Source organism: Delphinapterus leucas, chromosome 14 (genome assembly GCF_059928025.1).
Source record: "Delphinapterus leucas isolate spDelLeu-1000000601 "Yukka" chromosome 14, BTC_Dleu_Yukka2, whole genome shotgun sequence".
Classification (NCBI taxonomy): Eukaryota; Metazoa; Chordata; class Mammalia; order Artiodactyla; family Monodontidae; genus Delphinapterus; species Delphinapterus leucas.
In genome coordinates this window covers 63,188,105-63,206,805 of record NC_143142.1, presented here as the reverse complement: position 1 = coordinate 63,206,805, position 18,701 = coordinate 63,188,105, and the positions used below count along the sequence as shown (strand labels likewise).

At 40.7% G+C, this 18,701-nt stretch overlaps 1 protein-coding gene across 1 annotated transcript; it reads left to right on the top strand.

Annotated features, from left to right (window-relative positions):
- The first annotated feature begins 2,032 nt into the window (after positions 1-2,032).
- IER3IP1 (immediate early response 3 interacting protein 1) lies at positions 2,033-17,124 on the top strand. The gene is made up of 3 exons (XM_089895148.1): positions 2,033-2,196; positions 14,970-15,071; positions 15,945-17,124. Exons 1-3 carry the CDS (start codon positions 2,106-2,108, stop codon positions 15,998-16,000), a joined length of 249 nt encoding a protein of 82 aa, XP_089751274.1. The 5' UTR covers positions 2,033-2,105; the 3' UTR covers positions 16,001-17,124.
- The last annotated feature ends 1,577 nt before the right edge of the window (positions 17,125-18,701 follow it).

Sequence of the window (18,701 nt, the reverse complement as noted above, 5' to 3'; positions counted from 1 at the left end):
AGTTTAACTAATTATTCTTTTTTTTGGCTAATGTCTCTTCCAGCAGCTGCAACACACAGGCTTCCAAAGTCCTTTCTGGGTCTAATGTGCGGCTTTTCCCCTTTTTTTAGGGGAAACTGAGAAGTTCAGGAGATGATTACTTTGTATATTTGCTCTCAAAAAATATGTAACATGATTGGACTCAGCCTCTTAGTGCTGCTGTCAAAGATAAATAAAGCTGGACATCAGTTAGAGTGGTAAGACAGATTTTAATCAGTAATATACTCTTGCAATTTCGATTTGTACAGAAGTGACTGGGCATTTTAAAGGGAGAATGAGGGAGTAGAAAGGGAGGTGAGCAGGGGCTCAGTAGAGTTGGGGAAGCGGAAAAATTACCAAGGGGTGGTCAGTGTAAATGCTGTGTCTATTAGCTGCAATTATCAAAATTAGTATTCTTCCTTCATACAGAGGCTGGGAGACAGAGGCCCTATCCTTCCTGGTGATTACATTTTAAAGGAATGGCTTTCAGGTCCTTGAGAAAGACACCCGTGAACTGTAGGAGCTACATATATATCTCAAAGGGATAGAGGAAAGATTCACAATTGTAAATATATTTTAATAAATGCTCTAAGAAAGGATGGTCAGGGGCCTATTTTCAGAAGTTGAGTAGAACAAACAGTACATTCTTTGGGGAGCCTTGAGCTTTTTAGGCAGGCACTTTAAGGGGGTCTAGGGTCATCCTAGGGATGACTTGAGCTGTTAGAAACTATGTTAAAGTCTTTTAACATGGGGGTAGGGGAGTGGATGAAATCATTTGTGTTGAGAATCTGTAGTTTTTACAAGCCAAGGTTGAAGTATGGTCGAGATGAGGGCTCAGAGGGCCTGCTAGAGTTTGATCAAGGAGAGAATGTTTCTCACTGAGTAATTTTAAGACATGTTGTATGGTCAGGCCACTCAACATGGCTGTTCTCTTGCTCTCTGTACATCCCCTACTTGACCAGTGCCAGCTTCACCTATACCCTGCTTACATGACTGACCTTGATCTTCCTACATACTTGCCCCTTCCCCAGCTAGTGACTGTGCCTCACTGCCCCCCTATAACTGGTAATCTTCATGCTCCCCCACCCCGACCCCAAGAGCAAAAACTGCCACCATGTCCTGCCTGCCATGGGGTGTCGCTCCAGGATCTTGCTTCCGACATGTAGATCCTCCCCCCCATACACACCCCCCGTCCATTAAATCATGTCTCTGTTGCTGACTCCGGGCTCTTCCTTTGGTCTTGAACCTGGACAACTACAGCCTTACAGGACTATGGGGTACAGCCCAACACATGTTATTTTAGTTTAATTTTTTTTTTTTTTCGCGTACTCGGGCCTCTCACTGTTGTGGCCTCTCCCGTTGCGGAGCACAGGCTCCAGACGCGCAGGCTCAGCGGCCATGGCTCACGGGCCCAGCCGCTCCGCGGCATGTGGGATCTTCCCGGACCGGGGCACGAACCCGTGTCCCCTGCATCGGCAGGCAGACTCTCAACCACTGCGCCACCAGGGAAGCCCTAGTTTAATTTTTAAAAAAACTTTATTTGCCAAAGCCTTCCTTTTTTCCATCTGTAAAATAGGAATTACTTATTAACATCTCATACAGCGCTTAGGAGCATCTAATGCAGCGCTGTCCAATAGAAGTATTGGACAAGACTCACATGCTATTATCAATAACCTCATAGACACAGTTTTAAAAAAGTATATAGAAATAAACAGTAAAAATTAATGTTAGTAATTATTTTATTTACCTAATACATTCAAAATATTTCAACTTGTAATCAACATTTTAAAATTATTGGGAGATTTTATTTACGTTCTTGTTTTCGTCCTATGTATTTTACATTTACAACACCTCAGTTCGGGCCAGCCACAATTCAAGGGTTCAGTACTTCTGGCTGCTGCATTGGACAGCGCAGCTCTACAGGCCTTGCTGATGTGAGCGTGGGGCGGGTCTTAGTCAGATGGGAGCGGAGCTTCTCAGAACGCGTTTTGGGCCTCGTCGGCTGCCGTAAGAAGCGCCGGCCGTGGTGGCGCCACGTTCCCTGTCGCGGAGGGAAGGGGATCGGTTGGGCCTCGGGGCGGTTGGCCATGGCCTTTACGCTGTACTCGCTGCTGCAGGCGGCCCTGCTGTGCGTCAATGCCATTGCCGTGCTGCACGAGGAGCGATTCCTCAAGAACAGTGAGTGGGGCCGCGGGGGCGGGCCGAGGGGGCGGCAGCGAGCACCGGGGGCGCGGACCCGAGTCGGGCCGCGTGAGTGGACCATTTGGGCCGGGACAGACGGGCGGCCGAGGGCTCGCCTCTTGGGGCCCTTCCTTGGGTGGGGAAGCCGAGCCACTTTTGTCTCACCAGTGGAGTGAAGATTGTTCAGTGGGGTGAAGATTGTTCAACAGACGCCCACTGTGTGTCGGACCCTGCGTGTCGGGATGGGGGAAGGCGGGGATGAGCCAGGAAACGCCCCTGCTTGCGTCCAGTTTAGGTTAGGAATTTAGTACCCTTCTCTGTGACCGCTTTTAATTGTCAAAAACCTGGGGTGTGAGTTTTCAGTGAAAGAGGGAGGGGCGTGGTTCATTTTGGAGCGTAGGTAATCAGAATGAACTGATGGAAGGCCATAGGGGTTCCTGGGCTTTGGGGATAAGAGGAAAGGGGACGTGTTGAGGTTATCACGACATACGGTCATCCATGTTCCAAGAAAAGTTTATTCAGCACAGTTTATTGGGTGCCTAGGATGTGCCAGGCTAGAATCTGAGAATACAGAGAAGACAAGTTATGCCTACCGGGATCTCACAATCCAGCGACCTCTGCCACCTGGGCAGACTGCTTTTTTCTGCGTGAGGCACAATTAAGGCAGGATACTGCGTGATGTGCATCACTTGTCACAGCTTACCAAATATGTCTGTGTAGATCACTGAAACTCAAACCCGTGAGCAAGATTTATTGGTTTCATTTTTTCCTTCAGGAGAGATTTATTGAGCACATATTATGTGCCAGCCGAAACTGAGGTTAAAACAGTTGCCCTGCCCTCCTAATGAAAGTTAATCTAAATAAAAACTGAACAAGTACCGATAACAAGTATGCAGAATGTTACAAAACAGAAGTGCTGGGAGATACTAGCTTGTGAATCTTTGAAAGTTTGGAGGAAGTGTGTCTAACCCGAAATCAGATAAGTCAGTAAACATTAACTAGGTGAAGGGTCAGGAGGTGATGAGTAAGAGCTGCTGTGAAAATTGGTGTGGAAAACAGGGCAGTAACATGACTTGATTTGTGTTATTTGCTGGTTACTGTGTGGAGAACAAACAGATCAGAAGTGTAGAAGAGTGGATGTGGAAAGCACCATTCCAAATAGGGCAAGTAGAGATGGTGGGTATAATATAAGTTGAATGGGTATAATAACAATAATGATACCTAACACTTAACACTTACCATGTGCCAGGATCTGTATCTAGTGCTTTCTACATATTAACTTGTGTAACCCTCACAACAACCCTATGAGACAAATACTGTTTTCATTCCTGCTTTACAGATGGGGACCAGAAACACAAAAGAGTTTGTAGCTTTCCTAAGATCACACAGCTAGAGAGCAGCAGAGTTAGGGTTCAGTTCAGGCAGTCTGACTCACGTTCATCTCTTCACCACTGTGCTATCCAGAAAAGTAGAAGGAATCACATTGTGGGTTGAATTGTATGCCCCTAAAAGATATATTAAAGTCCTAACCCTTGTTTCCTTTTTTGGAAATAACGTCTTTGCAGGTGAAATTAAGTTAAGATGAGGTCACACTGGAAAAGGATGGACCCTACGTGCAATGAGGTGTCCCTATGGGGAGAGAGAGATACAGAGACATACAGACACAGGGGGAAGAAGGCCATGTGACAACAGAGGCAGAGATGAGTGGTGCATCTGCAATCCAGAGAATGCCAAGGATTGCCAGTAACTACCAGAAGCTAGGAGAGAGGCATAGACATTATCCCAAGAGCCCCGAAAAGGAACCAACTCTGCCAACACCTTGGTTTTGGACTTCTGGCCTCCAGAACTGTGAAAAAATAAACTTTCATTGTGTTAAGCCACATAGTTTGTGGCACTTTGATATAATAGCCCTAGGAAACTAGTACAAATCAGAAGATATTTTAAACATAGAAAAGATAGAATTTACTGTTTGGACATTGGGAATGAGGAGAGAGGAAAAAGTCAAAGATCTCTCTTGGTTTTCTGGTTTAAGCAACTGAGTGAAGGGTAGTAGCTTTACTGAGTTGGCACTGGTGGAAAATTGTGGGTGGTGGTGCAGGTAACAAGGTGAAGAGATAAAGAAGTTTCGCACATGCTGAGATTGAGATTTCTGTGAGATACGCCAAGTGGAGATATAGAATAGTCAGTTGGACTTAAGTCCATAGACCAGAAGCAAGAGCCAGAGTGGAGACTGAGATTTGAGTCTGTCAACCACAGATGATAAATTAAGCCATGTGAAGAGATGAAATTGTTCAGGGAAGGAATAGACTACAAAGGAGAATTGTTGACCAGGACAGTCCTAAAATCTCTTCCAGTATTTAATGTTCAGAAGAGCTGACAGGAGAAATTGATGAGTGAGCAAAACAGAGAGATAGGGAAATCTAGACAGTGGGATTTCACAGAGGCCAAGGAGTGTTTGAAGCAGGAGAGAGAATACAACAGTGGAATGTTCTGACAAGCCAAGCAAGATAAGGACTGAAACGTGTCCTGAGGATTCAGGGTAGTAGAAGTCATTGGTGATTCTGTAAGAGCAGTTACAACAGTGGGTAAAATCCACATTGGAATGGGGAGGAGCGAGTGGAAAGTCATAGAATGGAGACAGCACAATTATCCAAATGTATCACTGAGTTGGAGGAAATGAAATGGTAGGTGGAAGGGGATGCAGAGAGATTTTTTTTTTTTTTTTTTTTTTGCGGTACGTGGGCCTCTCACTGTTGTGGCCTCTCCCGTTGCGGAGCACAGGCTCCGGAAGCGCAGGCTCAGCGGCCATGGCTCACGGGCCCAGCCGCCCCGCGGCATGTGGGATCCTCCTGGACTGGGGCACGAACCCGTGTCCCCTGCATCGGCAGGCGGACTCTCAATCACTGCGCCACCAGGGAAGCCCCAGAGATATGTTTTATGATTGTTTTGTTTTTTAGGTCTCAGCAGCGACAATGAGAACTAGTCAGGTCTCTTCAGTAAGTCAATGCCATGAAATAAGTGGGGAGGAAGTGACCACTGAGGCAAATATACAAAATAAAAAAAGACAAAAAGAGGGAGAGATGTAGGGAGATATTCATATGCAGCATGTGGACCTTGATTGAATTCTAGTTCAAACATATCAACTGTAAAAAATATTTTGGTAACATTTGAAGAAATTTGAGTATGGAGTAGATACTAGGTGATATTAAGGAATCACTGTACATCTTGTTAGTGTGATAAGAATGCATACTGAACTATTTCAGTACCAGTAATTTATTTTTAAAGTAATCAAGCAGAAAGAAAGATGAAGCATGTAGGCAAAAAATCAATAATTATTAAATCTGAGTGATAGGTATGTTTTAAAACTTTCATAATTAAAGGTTAGAAAAGGAATTGCTAAGGGAAAAGATCTAGTAATGAGAGAAAAATAAAAGGTACAGGAGAGAAATGAGGTAATTGATAACTCAAGGATTCTGAGAAGGTGGATAGGGATGGGTCCAAAGGCACAGATGGAGGAGATGGCATTAAGTGGGAGGTGGGATACTTTCTTCATTGAAAAAGGAGGAAGGATTAGCTGGAGAAGGAGGAGGTTCCCAAATTTGGTGGCAGGAAGTTTTTCTTCATTCCTTATAACAAATAGGCCAGTCACTGTGAGCTAGGTGGAAAAGATGTAGCAGTGCGCATAACACAGAATCTTTGTTCTCATATCTTAGAGTCTAATGGTAGAACAGATAAATAATTATACAGATACTTGAGTCTAGGATAAATGCTTTGAAGGAAGAGAACTGGGTGAGAACCATGGGAATATAACCTCCTGGTTGAATCAGAACAGCATCAGTTCCTAAGGAAATAGCATTTAAAGCTAAGTCCTGGAATAGGAATAGGAATTAGCCTATTTTTAGGTACCTTTAAGGCTTCAAGGTAGAGATATCATGTAGGCATTTGCATATACAGGTCTGGTGCCCAGAAGGGAGGAGGTCTGGGAAGGATTTACACGTGGGGATTTTTGGTGTTGGCTGGTAATTTGAAACCATTGGAATGAAGGCTATTTCTCAGAGGGAGAAGAGGTTCAAGGATTGAGTCCTGAGATTACTCATTCCTGTCAGGGTTCTTGGTTGCAAGCAATAGAAGCTGACTCTGCCTGATTAAACAGAAAGAAATTTACTAAAAGGTTGTTGGACAATAGAACAATGGAGCAGAGTGGAGAATCCAAATACAGACACATATTTATATGGACACTTAATTTATGATAAAGTTAACAGTAGAGTGTGATAGAAAGGATGGTCCTTCAATAAATGATTCTAGGTTAACTGGATATTCAAAAAGAAATAAGTGAATCTTGACCGTCTGCCTCTGGCTAAACACATAAGCCAATTGCAAGAGCATTGTAGATCTAAATGAGAAAGGTAAAACAAAGCTAGAAGGAAACAAACTTTTTCTGAAAGGGCCATATTAAAAATAGTAGGCTTGGGCTTCCCTTGTGGCGCAGTGGTTGAGAGTCCGCCTGCCAGTGCAGGGGACACGGGTTCGTGCCCCTGTCTGGGAAGACCCTGCATGCCATGGAGCGGCTGGGCCCGTGAGCCATGGCCACTGAGCCTGCACATCCGGAGCCTGTGCTCCTCAACGGGAGAGGCCACAACAGTGAGAGGCCCGCATACTGAAAAAAAAAAAAAATAGGCTTTTGCAGGCCAGGTGGCAGAACTGAGGCTATTAAGCAGGTATCTATATAACCGTTTATAAATGTGAGACATCATTCTTTTCTCCCCCAGCTTTGAGATCTAATTAACAAATAACATTGTCTAAGTTTAAGATGTACATGTGATGATTTGATACACGTATTTATTGCAAAATGCTTACCACAGTAAGGCTGGTTAGCATATCCTTCACCTCACATAATTATCGTTTTGTTGTTAATGTTGTTGTGGTGAGAACATTTAAGATTTGCTCTCAGAGCAACTTACAAGTAAACAGTGTTGGATCACCATGCCGTACAGTAGATCCCCAGAGCTTATTCATCTAATAACTGAAAATGAGTGCCTTTTGACCAACATCTCCCCATTTCCCCTACCACTCCACTCCTGGAGTGGCAACCACCATACTACTCTCACTTTCTATGAGTTTGATGGTTTTAGATCCCACGTATAAGTGAGATAATACGGTACTTGTCTTCCTCTGAGTTATTTCACTTAGCATAATGTCCTCAAGGTCCATCTGTGTTGTCACATATGGCAGGTTTTCCTTGTTTATGGCTGAATAATATTTCATTATATATGTACACCACATTTTCTTTATCCATTCATCTGTCACTGGACACTTAGATTGTTTCCATGTCTTGGATATTGTGAATAGTGCTGCAGTGAACATGGGACTGCAAATATCTCCTCGAGATAATGACTTCATCTCTTTTGGAAAAGTACCCAGAAATGGGATTGCTGGATCATATAGCAGTTCTATTATATTTTAAATTTTTTGAGGAACCTCCATACTGCTTTCCATAGTGGCTGTACTAATTTACATTCCTATCAACAGTGCACAAAGGTTCCCTTTTTTCACATCCTTGCCAGCATTTATTGTCTCTTGTCTTTTTGGTAATAGTCATTCTAACAAGTGTGATGTGATATTTCATTGTGGCTTTGATTTACATTTTTCTGATGAATAGTGATGTTGAGCACCTTTTCGTGTACTTGTTGGCCATTTTTATTTCTTCTTTGGAAAAATACCTAATCAAGTCCTCTGCCCAGTTTTAATCAAATTATTTGGAAATGCAATTATTAATGGAAAGCACCTCCACAATGGTAGTGTGAGAACCTCCAGTGGACCCTCTTTCCAATAAAACAACTATAACTAGTGAAAATTATTTTAAAAACGAACATTTGAAGTCTCTGGGAATTGTCATAAGAGTGTACAACAAATGAAAAAAACTTTTTTTTTTTCCCCCAAGAAAATCTATTAAAGCTCAGTAAGAGCAGTGAGAATCTCTGGCATTTGGGCCACAACCAGCTCTTCCTTCTCTCCAACATACACACACACACACACACACACACACACACACACACACAAAGGAAATGATAAAGATTACAGTGAAAATTAATGGAATACAGAGTAGAAAAACAATAGAATTAACAAAACTAAAAGCTAGTTCTTTCAGAAGATAACAAAATGGGCAATCATTTAGCTAGACCAAGAAAAAAGGAAAGAAGACTCAAATTACTAAAATCAGGAATGAAAGGTGACATCACTACCTTAGAGAATGAAAAGGATTATAAGGGAATGCTGTGAACAACTGTATGGCAACAAATTAGATGACTTAGATGAAATGGACAGATTCCTAGATAGACTACAAACTACTGAACTGACTTAAGAACTAGGAAATCTGATTAGACCTGTAACATGCAAAGAGATTGAGTTAGTAACTTAAAGACTTAGAACAAAGAAAAACCCAGGCTTCATTGCTGGATTTTACCAAACATTTAAAGAAGACTTAACACCGAAATAGAGAGGAGAGAAGACATCCCAACTCATGCAGTGAGGCCAGTATTAACCTGATATGAAAACCAGACACAGCACAAGAAAAGAAACTCCAGGCCAGTATCTGCTGAATATAGACACAAAAATTCTCTACAGAATACTGGCAAACTAAACCAAGTGGGATTTACCCTGGGAGTGCAGGGTTGGTTTAACATTTTTAAATCAATTAATGTAATTCATCATATTAATAAAATAAATAAAAATCACATGATATAATAGATGCAGAAAAACATTTGACAAAACCTGATACCCTTTCATGATAAAACGTTCAACAAACTAGGAATAGGAAGGAACTTCCTCAATCTGATAAAGAACATCTTTGAAAACCCCCCAGTTAACAGACTTAATGATGAAAGACTAAGTGCTTTCCCCAGCTAGGAATAAGAAAAGGATCTTGCCACTCCTTTTTAACATTGTACTGGAGATTCTATCCATGGCAATTAGACAAGAAAAAGAAATTTAAAACATCCAGATTGTGAGGTTGAAAAAGTAAATCTCTTGTTTGCAGATGACGTAATCTTGTATATAGAAAGTCCTAAGGAATCACTAAAAAACTATTAGAACTAAGAAATGAGTTAAGTAAGTTTGCAAGATACAAGATCAGGAACAACAATCAGTTGTTTTCCTGTACATGAACAATGAACAATCAAAAATGAAATTAAAGAAACATCATTTACAATATCATCAAAAAGAACAAAATACTTAGGAATACATTTAACAGAATAAGTGTAAGTCTTACACTGTGAAAACTACAAGGCATTGTTGAGTGAAATTAAAGAAGAATAAAGATTTTTAAAGATAATTAATGGGTATAAAAACACTCCATGTTCATGGATTGGAAGACTAAATATTGTTAGGATAACAATATATTACTGATTTACAGAGTTAATGCAATGTCTATCCAAATCCCAGTTGGCTTTCTTTTGGCAGAAACTGACAAGTTGGGTTCTAAAGGAAATTCAAGGGATCCAGAATAGCCAAAACAACTTTGAAAGAGAATACGGTGCCCAGACCTTACTCCAGACCTGTGTTCAAATTTCCCAGAAGTGAAGTTGAGCAGTGTGTCTTTTCCAGAATTTCTACAGATGATTGAGATTTGTGCTCCTAGATGACAACCACTGCCACAAACTATTGGAATGGCCTAGAATTATTAGTACTTTGCCCTCCAGAACTTTGCTTTCCACATTTCCTCATTTATCCAGAAATAGTACAGAAATATTTTGTTTGAGCATGTGTTTTGAATATGGTTCCAGAACTAAGGGAAAACACCACATTGCCTTGACTAAGTGGATAAGCCACTGTTCTAAAATATCTGAATAGTTTTAAGATAGAATTTTAAAATATTTTGTGTTAAATATTGTTTACATAAGCTCTTAACTCTTCTTACCTAGATTTTAATAGTAACCTCCTCACTGGTCACACTCCATCCATTTTTGCTTCTCTTTGTTCTCCCTTCTATGGGAAGCTGAGTGTGTTTCTCAGTGTCTGAAATTCTGAGTTCTTTAGTATCCCTAGCCTTCAACGTAAAACTCATACTCCCTTGTGTGACTTATAAACCCACCATAATGTTTCCCTTCCTGTCTGTCCTTCCGCTCTTTTACCCTTCCCTAATATTTACCGTGTACCTTTTTTACCATGATACTCTTCTTCACTGCTGAACCTTTACTCACATTATTTTCTCTGCCTGTGATGACCTTGATTTACTTCATTTCTTTGACTGGCTAACTCTTCAGCCTATCCTTTAAGGCCTACTTCTGGCATTTGCCTTTCCCAGAAACCATCTCTGACCCATTTTGTGGGTAATATACCACTGCAGTTTCTTTTCTGTCTCCTCCAGTAGACTGACAGCAAGGGTCCTTTCATCTTTACAATTCATTCCATCAGTCAATGAATGTTTTCTAAATAACTTTATGTTCCCATTGTCTTATTCTTGTGATTCCTGACCTGAGAGCTATTATATTTATACACATAGGTTAGCCATTATCTTGGCAATAGTGCAGAGAACGTGTTGTTTCTTTTAGTGCTCCACAGTGATGCTTTATGTACAAGAAAAAAATCACATAGTGGATTTATCTATTTATTTATTTTTGGCTGCGTTGGGTCTTCGTTGCTCTGCATGGGCTTTCTCTAGTTGCAGCGAGCGGGGGCTTCTCTTCACTGCAGTGTGCGGGCTTCTCATTGCAGTGGCTTCTCTTGTAGAGCATGGGCTCTAGGCGTGGTGCAGGCTTCAGTAGTTGTGGCATGCAGGCTCAGTACTTATGGCTCGCGGGCTTAGTAGTTGTGGCTCACGGGCTCTAGAGCGCAGGCTGAGTAGTCGTGGCACACGGGCTTAGTTGCTCTGCGGCATGTGGGATCTTCCCAGACCAGGGCTCGAACCCGTGTCCCCTGCATTGGCAGGTGGATTCGTAACCACTGCACCACCAGGGAAGTCCCACTCCTTCTTTTTTATGTCCCCTTTTTTTATGGCATCTTGTTCTCTGGGGTTTATAGCTACAGTAGTTGTTCTCTCTCTAAGGATGTTTGTTTTTTTAAAAAATGAACTCCTACTTCTTGCATTGTCTCTTCCTCAAAGTCTTCTTTTCTGGTTTTGTTCTGTCTTTCCACGTTAAGAATTGTTCCCTCTTGACTGTCAGTTCATTCTAGAGTAAAGCACTGAGAGGCTCTTAGGAAGCTCCGTGTATGTGGTTGGGATTTGCTCACCAGTGGGCCTCTCTGTAATTCGCTGTTTCATTAAAGCCCCGAGTATCTGAAGTCTTCTTGGGCAGCTGGTCAATTTCCAGAGTAATTTTACAACTTCCTGTCTACAGAATATAAGTGTTCTTATATCCAGGATTACGTGAGACACAAGCAAGGAAAGTGGGCAGGAGTCTGACATTCAGGTTTGCAGACTTTAATTCAATCCACCCTCCCTAGATGTCCCCAGGTCCAGAGCTTCCATGCTTCAGTCTCTGCTGAGAGTAAACCTCCTGTCTTCTGAGGGTGTAAGAGAGGGACATTCTTCCTATCAGTTCAGTTTAGGGAAGGGGATGGGATGGGAGGGGAATGTGGAGCGGCGCTAACTGCTCTTGTGGAGACTTTTCAATTAGTCCTCCGGTGTCTCAGCTTTGTCGCCCTCACTGGCATTTTGCAGTTCCTTTCAAGTTTCCAGGGTTCTCAGCACGATTCACCTCAGTTTTTTATTGTGTGCTCCCTGGATGTTTAGGTTTCAGCCTTCTCTGCTAAGTCGGTTATCTTCCCTTTATTTTTTATTTATTTATTTATTTTTGCGGTACGCGGGCCTCTCACTGTTGTGGCCTCTCCCATTGCAGAGCACAGGCTCTGGGCACGCAGGCCCAGCGGCCATGGCTCACGGGCCCAGCCACTCCGCGGTATGTGGGATCTTCCCGGACCGGGGCACGAAACAGTGTCCCCTGCATCGGCAGGCGGACTCCCAACCGCTGCGCCACCAGGGAAGCCCTAATGTTATTTTTAGTAGGGTTTCAGGAGAAGGCTAAGATAAAAGTGTGTATCCATTGATGGGGTTCAGGACGTGCTACCCCCAAATTAGGCACCGTGGCATGTTGAACATCTTAAGCTGAAGGAGTTAGAGAAAACACCAGAATCAGAGAGGTCACTCCGCCCTCCTCCCCCCCTGGCCCTTCTTTCTTGAAAGCAGGAGATAAATCTCCCGCGTGAAAGGTATCCTTCCTGTACCAGGAGGAAAGGAGACATTCTTATCACCAGAGACAGGGAATTCAGGGCCAGGAAGACTGTATAAACAGACATTATTGCATTTCCTACCCATAGCCCAAACCCCTTTGTTTTGTTAATTCTTCACAAATTTGTTCTTTTGTCTAAAAGGTAGAAAAACTTCCTGCTTTGGTCAGTTTTTCAGATCTTCATTTTCTTGTGAAGACTCCCGGGTACATGTAAAAACTTAATAAAATTTGTGTGCTTTTCTCCTGTTAATCTGTCTTTGTCAGTTTAATTTTCGGACATAGCCAGGGACCCTAAGAGGGTCAAGGAAAACTTTCTCCTTCGTTACAGTAACCAATATGTTTAACCAAAACCAGGCTGCTTTCTTATTGTGCAGAGTTGTTAAGTAGGTTTATATGAGTAAGACTAAACTGGTTTGGAAAATGATACACCAGGTGGTGGTGGTGATTTTGTGTTTTATGTCCTTCTAGAGACACTATTATGAAATAGTTTTTACCACATTATAAGTAGTTAAAGGCTGGTACTACACCTTTGAACTTAGATTACAAAAAGAGGACTGCCATGTAGTGGAGAATGCTGATTGAGCTCCCTGGAAGAGTGAGACAGGAATGTGGGAGAAAGAACTTACAGTAGAACTTGTTATATGGTAAAAGTCAGCGTTGGAGAAACAGCATAAGTGTATTTGCTTGTCGGAGACAGTAGATGCAGAAGTAGGAAGCAAGATGCAGGTGTATCTTCTGAGATTGTTTTTATCTTGGAGAGATGTGTACATTTAATATTGGAGGATTTCTTCCTCCCTCCCGCAAAGCTACAATTGAATGATTGGTTACACTTCGTGTGTCTTAAAAATAAAGAAACATGTTTCTTTGGAAGTTTTATCTGCGATTCTAGGATTTACCTTATCTTTCTTTATTCCAAAATTAACTTGGTCTGCTATAAATTCAGTTTAATTCCACAAACATTTACTAAGTACTTGCTCTGGGTGGGGGAGAGGGGAAAGGTAAAGACAGACTAAATTCAGTTCCTGTCTTCCAGGAATTTATAATGTAACTTACAATCAGTAGTTACTATTTGGGGAGCAAAGAGTAAGGTTTATTATGACATGGGAGGGAATTAGGAAAGGCCCTGACATTGAAGTCAGACAAACCTAGATTCAGAAGCTGCCTTTAACATGTATAGCAATTAGTGGGTAATTGAGTAACCACTAGTTACTTGGAGGGTTGTAGTATGATACAAGGCTAGCATGTCAATTTAAGGGGTTTCTAACTTCACTCAGTAGGCAATGGGAATCATCACACATTGTGAGCTAGAAAGATCTGACACTTTAAGGGAGAAAGAAGTCGAGAGGAAATTGCGGAGGCATCTGTTGAGAGTCTGGCAAGAGATAGTAGAGGCTGTGGTATTAACCACTGTGATAGAAGTTGTGCTGCGGGAGCTCAAAAAAGAGTGACAGCCCTGTGGATGGGGAAGGCTGTAAGCACAAGTGAGCTAGGCCTTGAAGGGCGAGTGGGAGTGAAACACATCAGCTCTGCTGTGAACTTGAATTTTACATTAGTTTTATACCACAACATATCTCAGTGTTGATGTGACCAAAAAATTAAAAAAAAACAAGCAACCATTATTTAACCTTTATTTCAACCAAGTAAAAGTTGATTAAACAAAGTGAAATCTTGTTACCCGATACATGGTTCTTTCATGTATAAAATAAAAACTTGTTCTGTCTTCAAGTTTAAGGGTTAACATGTCAGGAATTAATTAAGCCCTGTAGTTATATGAGAGTGAAAAAATACAGTCATGTGAGATATGAAAAGTGGACCTGAAATGAGGACAAGAGAGGGACGTTGCAGAAATGAGGACATGTAAGCCTCTAGAAGAATGCGTAAGGCAATAAAAAAAGAATTAGCAGATAAAGGTAAAGAAATAATGATTTATATTATCAGGAAAATGATAGAAGGTAAAAGACTCATTTACTGAAAATAAGTGGGGTTAGGGTTAGATAATAGGCTAAATCCCTTACCTCAAAATTGAGAAATGAAGAGGAATGATCAAGTTAAAAAGATGTGCCTCTGCTGTCAGGTTAGAGCATGCTATGAAGGCATAAGCAAGCTGCGACCAGGTTTACATTAACATTTCCCCAGGTGAACAGATAGTGAAGCTTTTATACTGATCATTACTTCGGGTTTTATGAATTCTGAATTGAGCTAATTATTCAACTTGACAATATGCTTTGGTTTTCAATTCTGACCTGAAAAATATTGTTTGTTAGTTTAGAAAAAGAGAAGGAAAACAATCAGGGTGTCACAACGGTCATCTTTACTGAATACAGTGCCATGGAAGAATTTATTAGACTGGTTTATTTTATAAAATCAAAATCGAAATTAAATGAGTTTGTGCTGCTTATCAAAAGTAAAAAATATACTCAAGTTTTTAAGTCATATAATTTATGTCTAACAAGGCTCAAAATCATCTTTAGAAGGTGACTAATGAGGGAGCAAGGTGAGTGCGTCATAAATTTTATCACAGCTAATCATCTTTATATTATGCAGTTGGCTGGGGAACAGACCAGGGAATTGGTGGATTTGGAGAAGAGCCAGGAATTAAATCTCAGCTAATGAACCTTATTCGATCTGTGAGAACTGTGATGAGAGGTAAGAAGAAAAACTAGTGGAACGCTCTTAATTTTGTGGTTTGATTTAAGTAGCAAAACTTCCAAGTGTGAGTGCCATTTTTGTAGTGGGAACTTTTTTCTATAATATTTAACTTGGCTTTACTGCTTAAAAGTTACTAGCTTCTTTCCTAGCTTGCCTCTTATTTCTGTCTAAGCCATTTGATGCAGATGGAATGCTCAGTGATGTAATATTTGTATGCTACCTGTATGTCACCTCTCAGAGTTGAAAGACAACGGTGTTCTTACTTTTTAGAAATTCTTTTGCTTCTAAGTAGAAAAGTCATCTAGAGTCCTGTAAGACTTTCAAGAGAAAAATACAGGTCCCATATCTGCTATTTTTATTAGAAAATATTTTAGAGCAACTCAAGAATTCAAAACCTTTTATTTAAAACCATTAAAATTAGGGTCTCTATCTCTCTCTCTGTTAGCTGATTTCATCACAGCTTTGGGTAGAATGATAAGCTTCATTCTTAATTTAGTGATGAAGCAACAGAATCTTCTTTGCACTGTATTTCTAATGTCAGTTGTCACTGGCAGCCATGTGGGTCTACTTCTGCCTGGGTCCAGTATGCTTCTGTGTTCCCAGAGCTGCACCAGCACTATCTACAGATGACTTTATATTGATCTTGTACCAGTGTGACCCTTATCCCCAGTCACACAAGCCCACTTTACAATAAGTTTTGGATTTTATGATCCAATGCATGTTTGAATGTTACTTTGTTATAAGGATTTGCAATGTGATTCTGATGACATACTGTATTTCCATCCTTCCTGGATGCTAGTAAAACTATGTCTTCATTTTTTTCTGATTTTTTTAATAATAAAAAACTGTTGTTGTTTTTTTTCTTTGCAGTGCCATTGATAATAGTAAACTCAATTGCAATTATATTACTTTTACTATTTGGGTGAAGATCAATGGGGGAAATGGAGACTCAGAAGAGCTGCCAGCAGAAGTTCAGTCTTTATTGGAACATACGTATCTTAGCTGGCTGACCTTGGACTTGACAAAAATGTAAACCTGCCAATAAAACCAGAGTCCCTATTTATCTGATTTTTTTAAATGTTGCACTTATAGTTTTATTGCAAAAAGATCAGATCATCAGAGGCCAGATTGGAATACATTTGATTGCTGACTGCTGATAAAAGTTCATGCTATGGTAAAGATTGTTAAAAGGGTGCAGGACTGTCACTTCTGTGTTTTTAGAGGTTTCTTTCTTTGACTTCTCAGGGATGAATTTTTTTTTCAAAGTTCCTTGTGACTTAGCTATGATGTAAGAATGATTATCCTCCTAAATAAAATTTAAAGGATTTTAAAAATATAAAATGTTAGATAGGAAATTTGGATTATTTTATTTTGAACTCTTTGGTTAAATATTTTGTCTGTATACTGTCTCAGCTATGAAAAATTCAAATTCATAGTAACTATTGAAGAGCAATACTCTGATTTCTGGGAGAATTCTAACTTTGTAAGTCGGTTAGTCACATGATGGTTGTGTTTTTAAGTTTTAAGTTCTTTTCATGCGTTTGTTATTTTATTAATTGGCCTGAATGATGAGACCAGGTCAGTATCTACATATTTCCATAGGTAAAAAAAAAAAATCTGTATAGAAAAGTCTATGCCCTTTTTAACAATGATGACTTATTTTTTAAAATCAGCATAAATAGCAGCCTGCAGGAGCAATCCTAAACAATCACCATTAAACCATACTACGTAAGAAGACTTTATTGTGAAGCATTTACCTCCCCAAATTATCACGTTTCCGTTTCTTGGAGTAGCACATTAAGGGGTGTGATTTGTAATTCTTCATTCTGTCAGTCAGTAGAGCATTCATGGTGGATAAATTGTCTTTTGTTTTTTTATGTCTTAGACCATCCCATATTTGCTTATCCCATAATACTGTTTTATGCAGAAAGATTAAAACAATGTAAATGATTTTTCTGGGAAATACTAGTTATAATATTTTAAAGGGGGTGGAATGGAATCTTTGTCTATAGGAGAACATTTGTAAATAAAGTTCAATTTCCAAGTCAAACACTTGTTTTTGTACTTCAGTATATAACCTGTCTGTTAATTAATTTCATTTTGTGTGCAACACTTATATATGTTCTTTGCTGTAAAATCATTGAGCACAGATTTAATGAAAGTAAACATTCACATTCCTTTTTTTTTTTCTTCAATGAATTAACAGAATTGCTGACATATATCAGGAAGACTCGCGAGCAATTTTGATTCTATGACTTAAGTTACTTCTAAAACTTTGGAGCAGGTATTGGATGCCTATTGGCCACGCCTGAGCTGGAGATGGAAGAGCGGAAGATCTCTGAGCAGGGGGGCCTTGCAGCTGAACCAAAGAAATGTACCAGGGATCCTAAGTTGATTACTTGGCTCATGGGAGTAACTAATGTATTTGGCACTTAAAGGCAATGTCCTTTTGGCCTTAGAAGGATCTGATGCACAAGTTCAAGTTTAAGCTGCTGAACAGATTGAAAAGTAGCAGTTAATTGAGGGCACTCCTGTTTCTCCACAGGCAGTGAGCCATACAGAATTTTAAAAAGAAAGAAAAGAGAGACCTTGGACTGATACCATTTTCATTAAGACATTACAACACACCTTTATATTCATTAATTGTCAGAATACTGTCCAAGTTCACACTCCAATGGAGAGCAGTCATATTAGGGCAGGATCAGAGTTTTCTGTAGCAAAGTGGTTCTGAGGAAAGTACAGCATGGACATCAAAATATTTCATCTCTAAAGGACTCTTACACAGTTCTAGCTTTACTGTGCCTGAAGACAGGTCTGTAAGCTTTCACAGGTTAACCCTGGTTTATCCAGAGAAGTTGCAATTCAGTAACGACAGCATCTTGTTTTAGTAGACAGTAACTTAAGTGCCTGCCTGCCTGCCAACATCTTCCCCCTTAGCCATTATCAGGATTAACAATTTGTGACTATTCTGGACTCCAGATATCTGTGGTGTTAATGGTCCTGTGTATTCTGACCCTGTGTCTATATGCCTATGACCTGTGGTGAAGGCTCTTGGCTGTAGTGTGTACATACTCAAATTCATACCCTAGTCCTTAATCAAGTACAGTGGTTTTCAAACTTTGGTTGTTAACAGAACTGGATTTTCAAAAGAATAGTAACATAGAAGTGTAATCAACCGATATCTAACAGATGGGAGCAGGTCCATATATCAGTTGAAGCGGGAATGGGACCCATAGGCCCACTGTTCAGCCTCCACCTCACTCTTTTTTTTTTTTTTTTTTTTTTTTTTTTGCTGTACACGGACCTCTCACTGTTGTGGCCTCTCCCGTTGTGGAGCACAGACTCCGGACGCGCAGGCTCAGCGGCCATGGCTCACGGGCCCAGCCACTCTGCGGCATGTGGGATCTTCCCGGACCGGGGCACGAACCCGTGTCCCCCGCATCGGCAGGCGGACTCTCAACCACTGCGCCACCAGGGAAGCCCCCACCTCACTCTTAGCAAGCTTCCTAAGGCACTTCCACGAAACCCTAAGCTTTCAAAAACATGGTTATGAAGTATCTTTTTTAAAAAAGTCCTTGCTTTAGGTAGAGTAGGCACGGTGATCTGTGCTCTGTAGATATTTGCAAT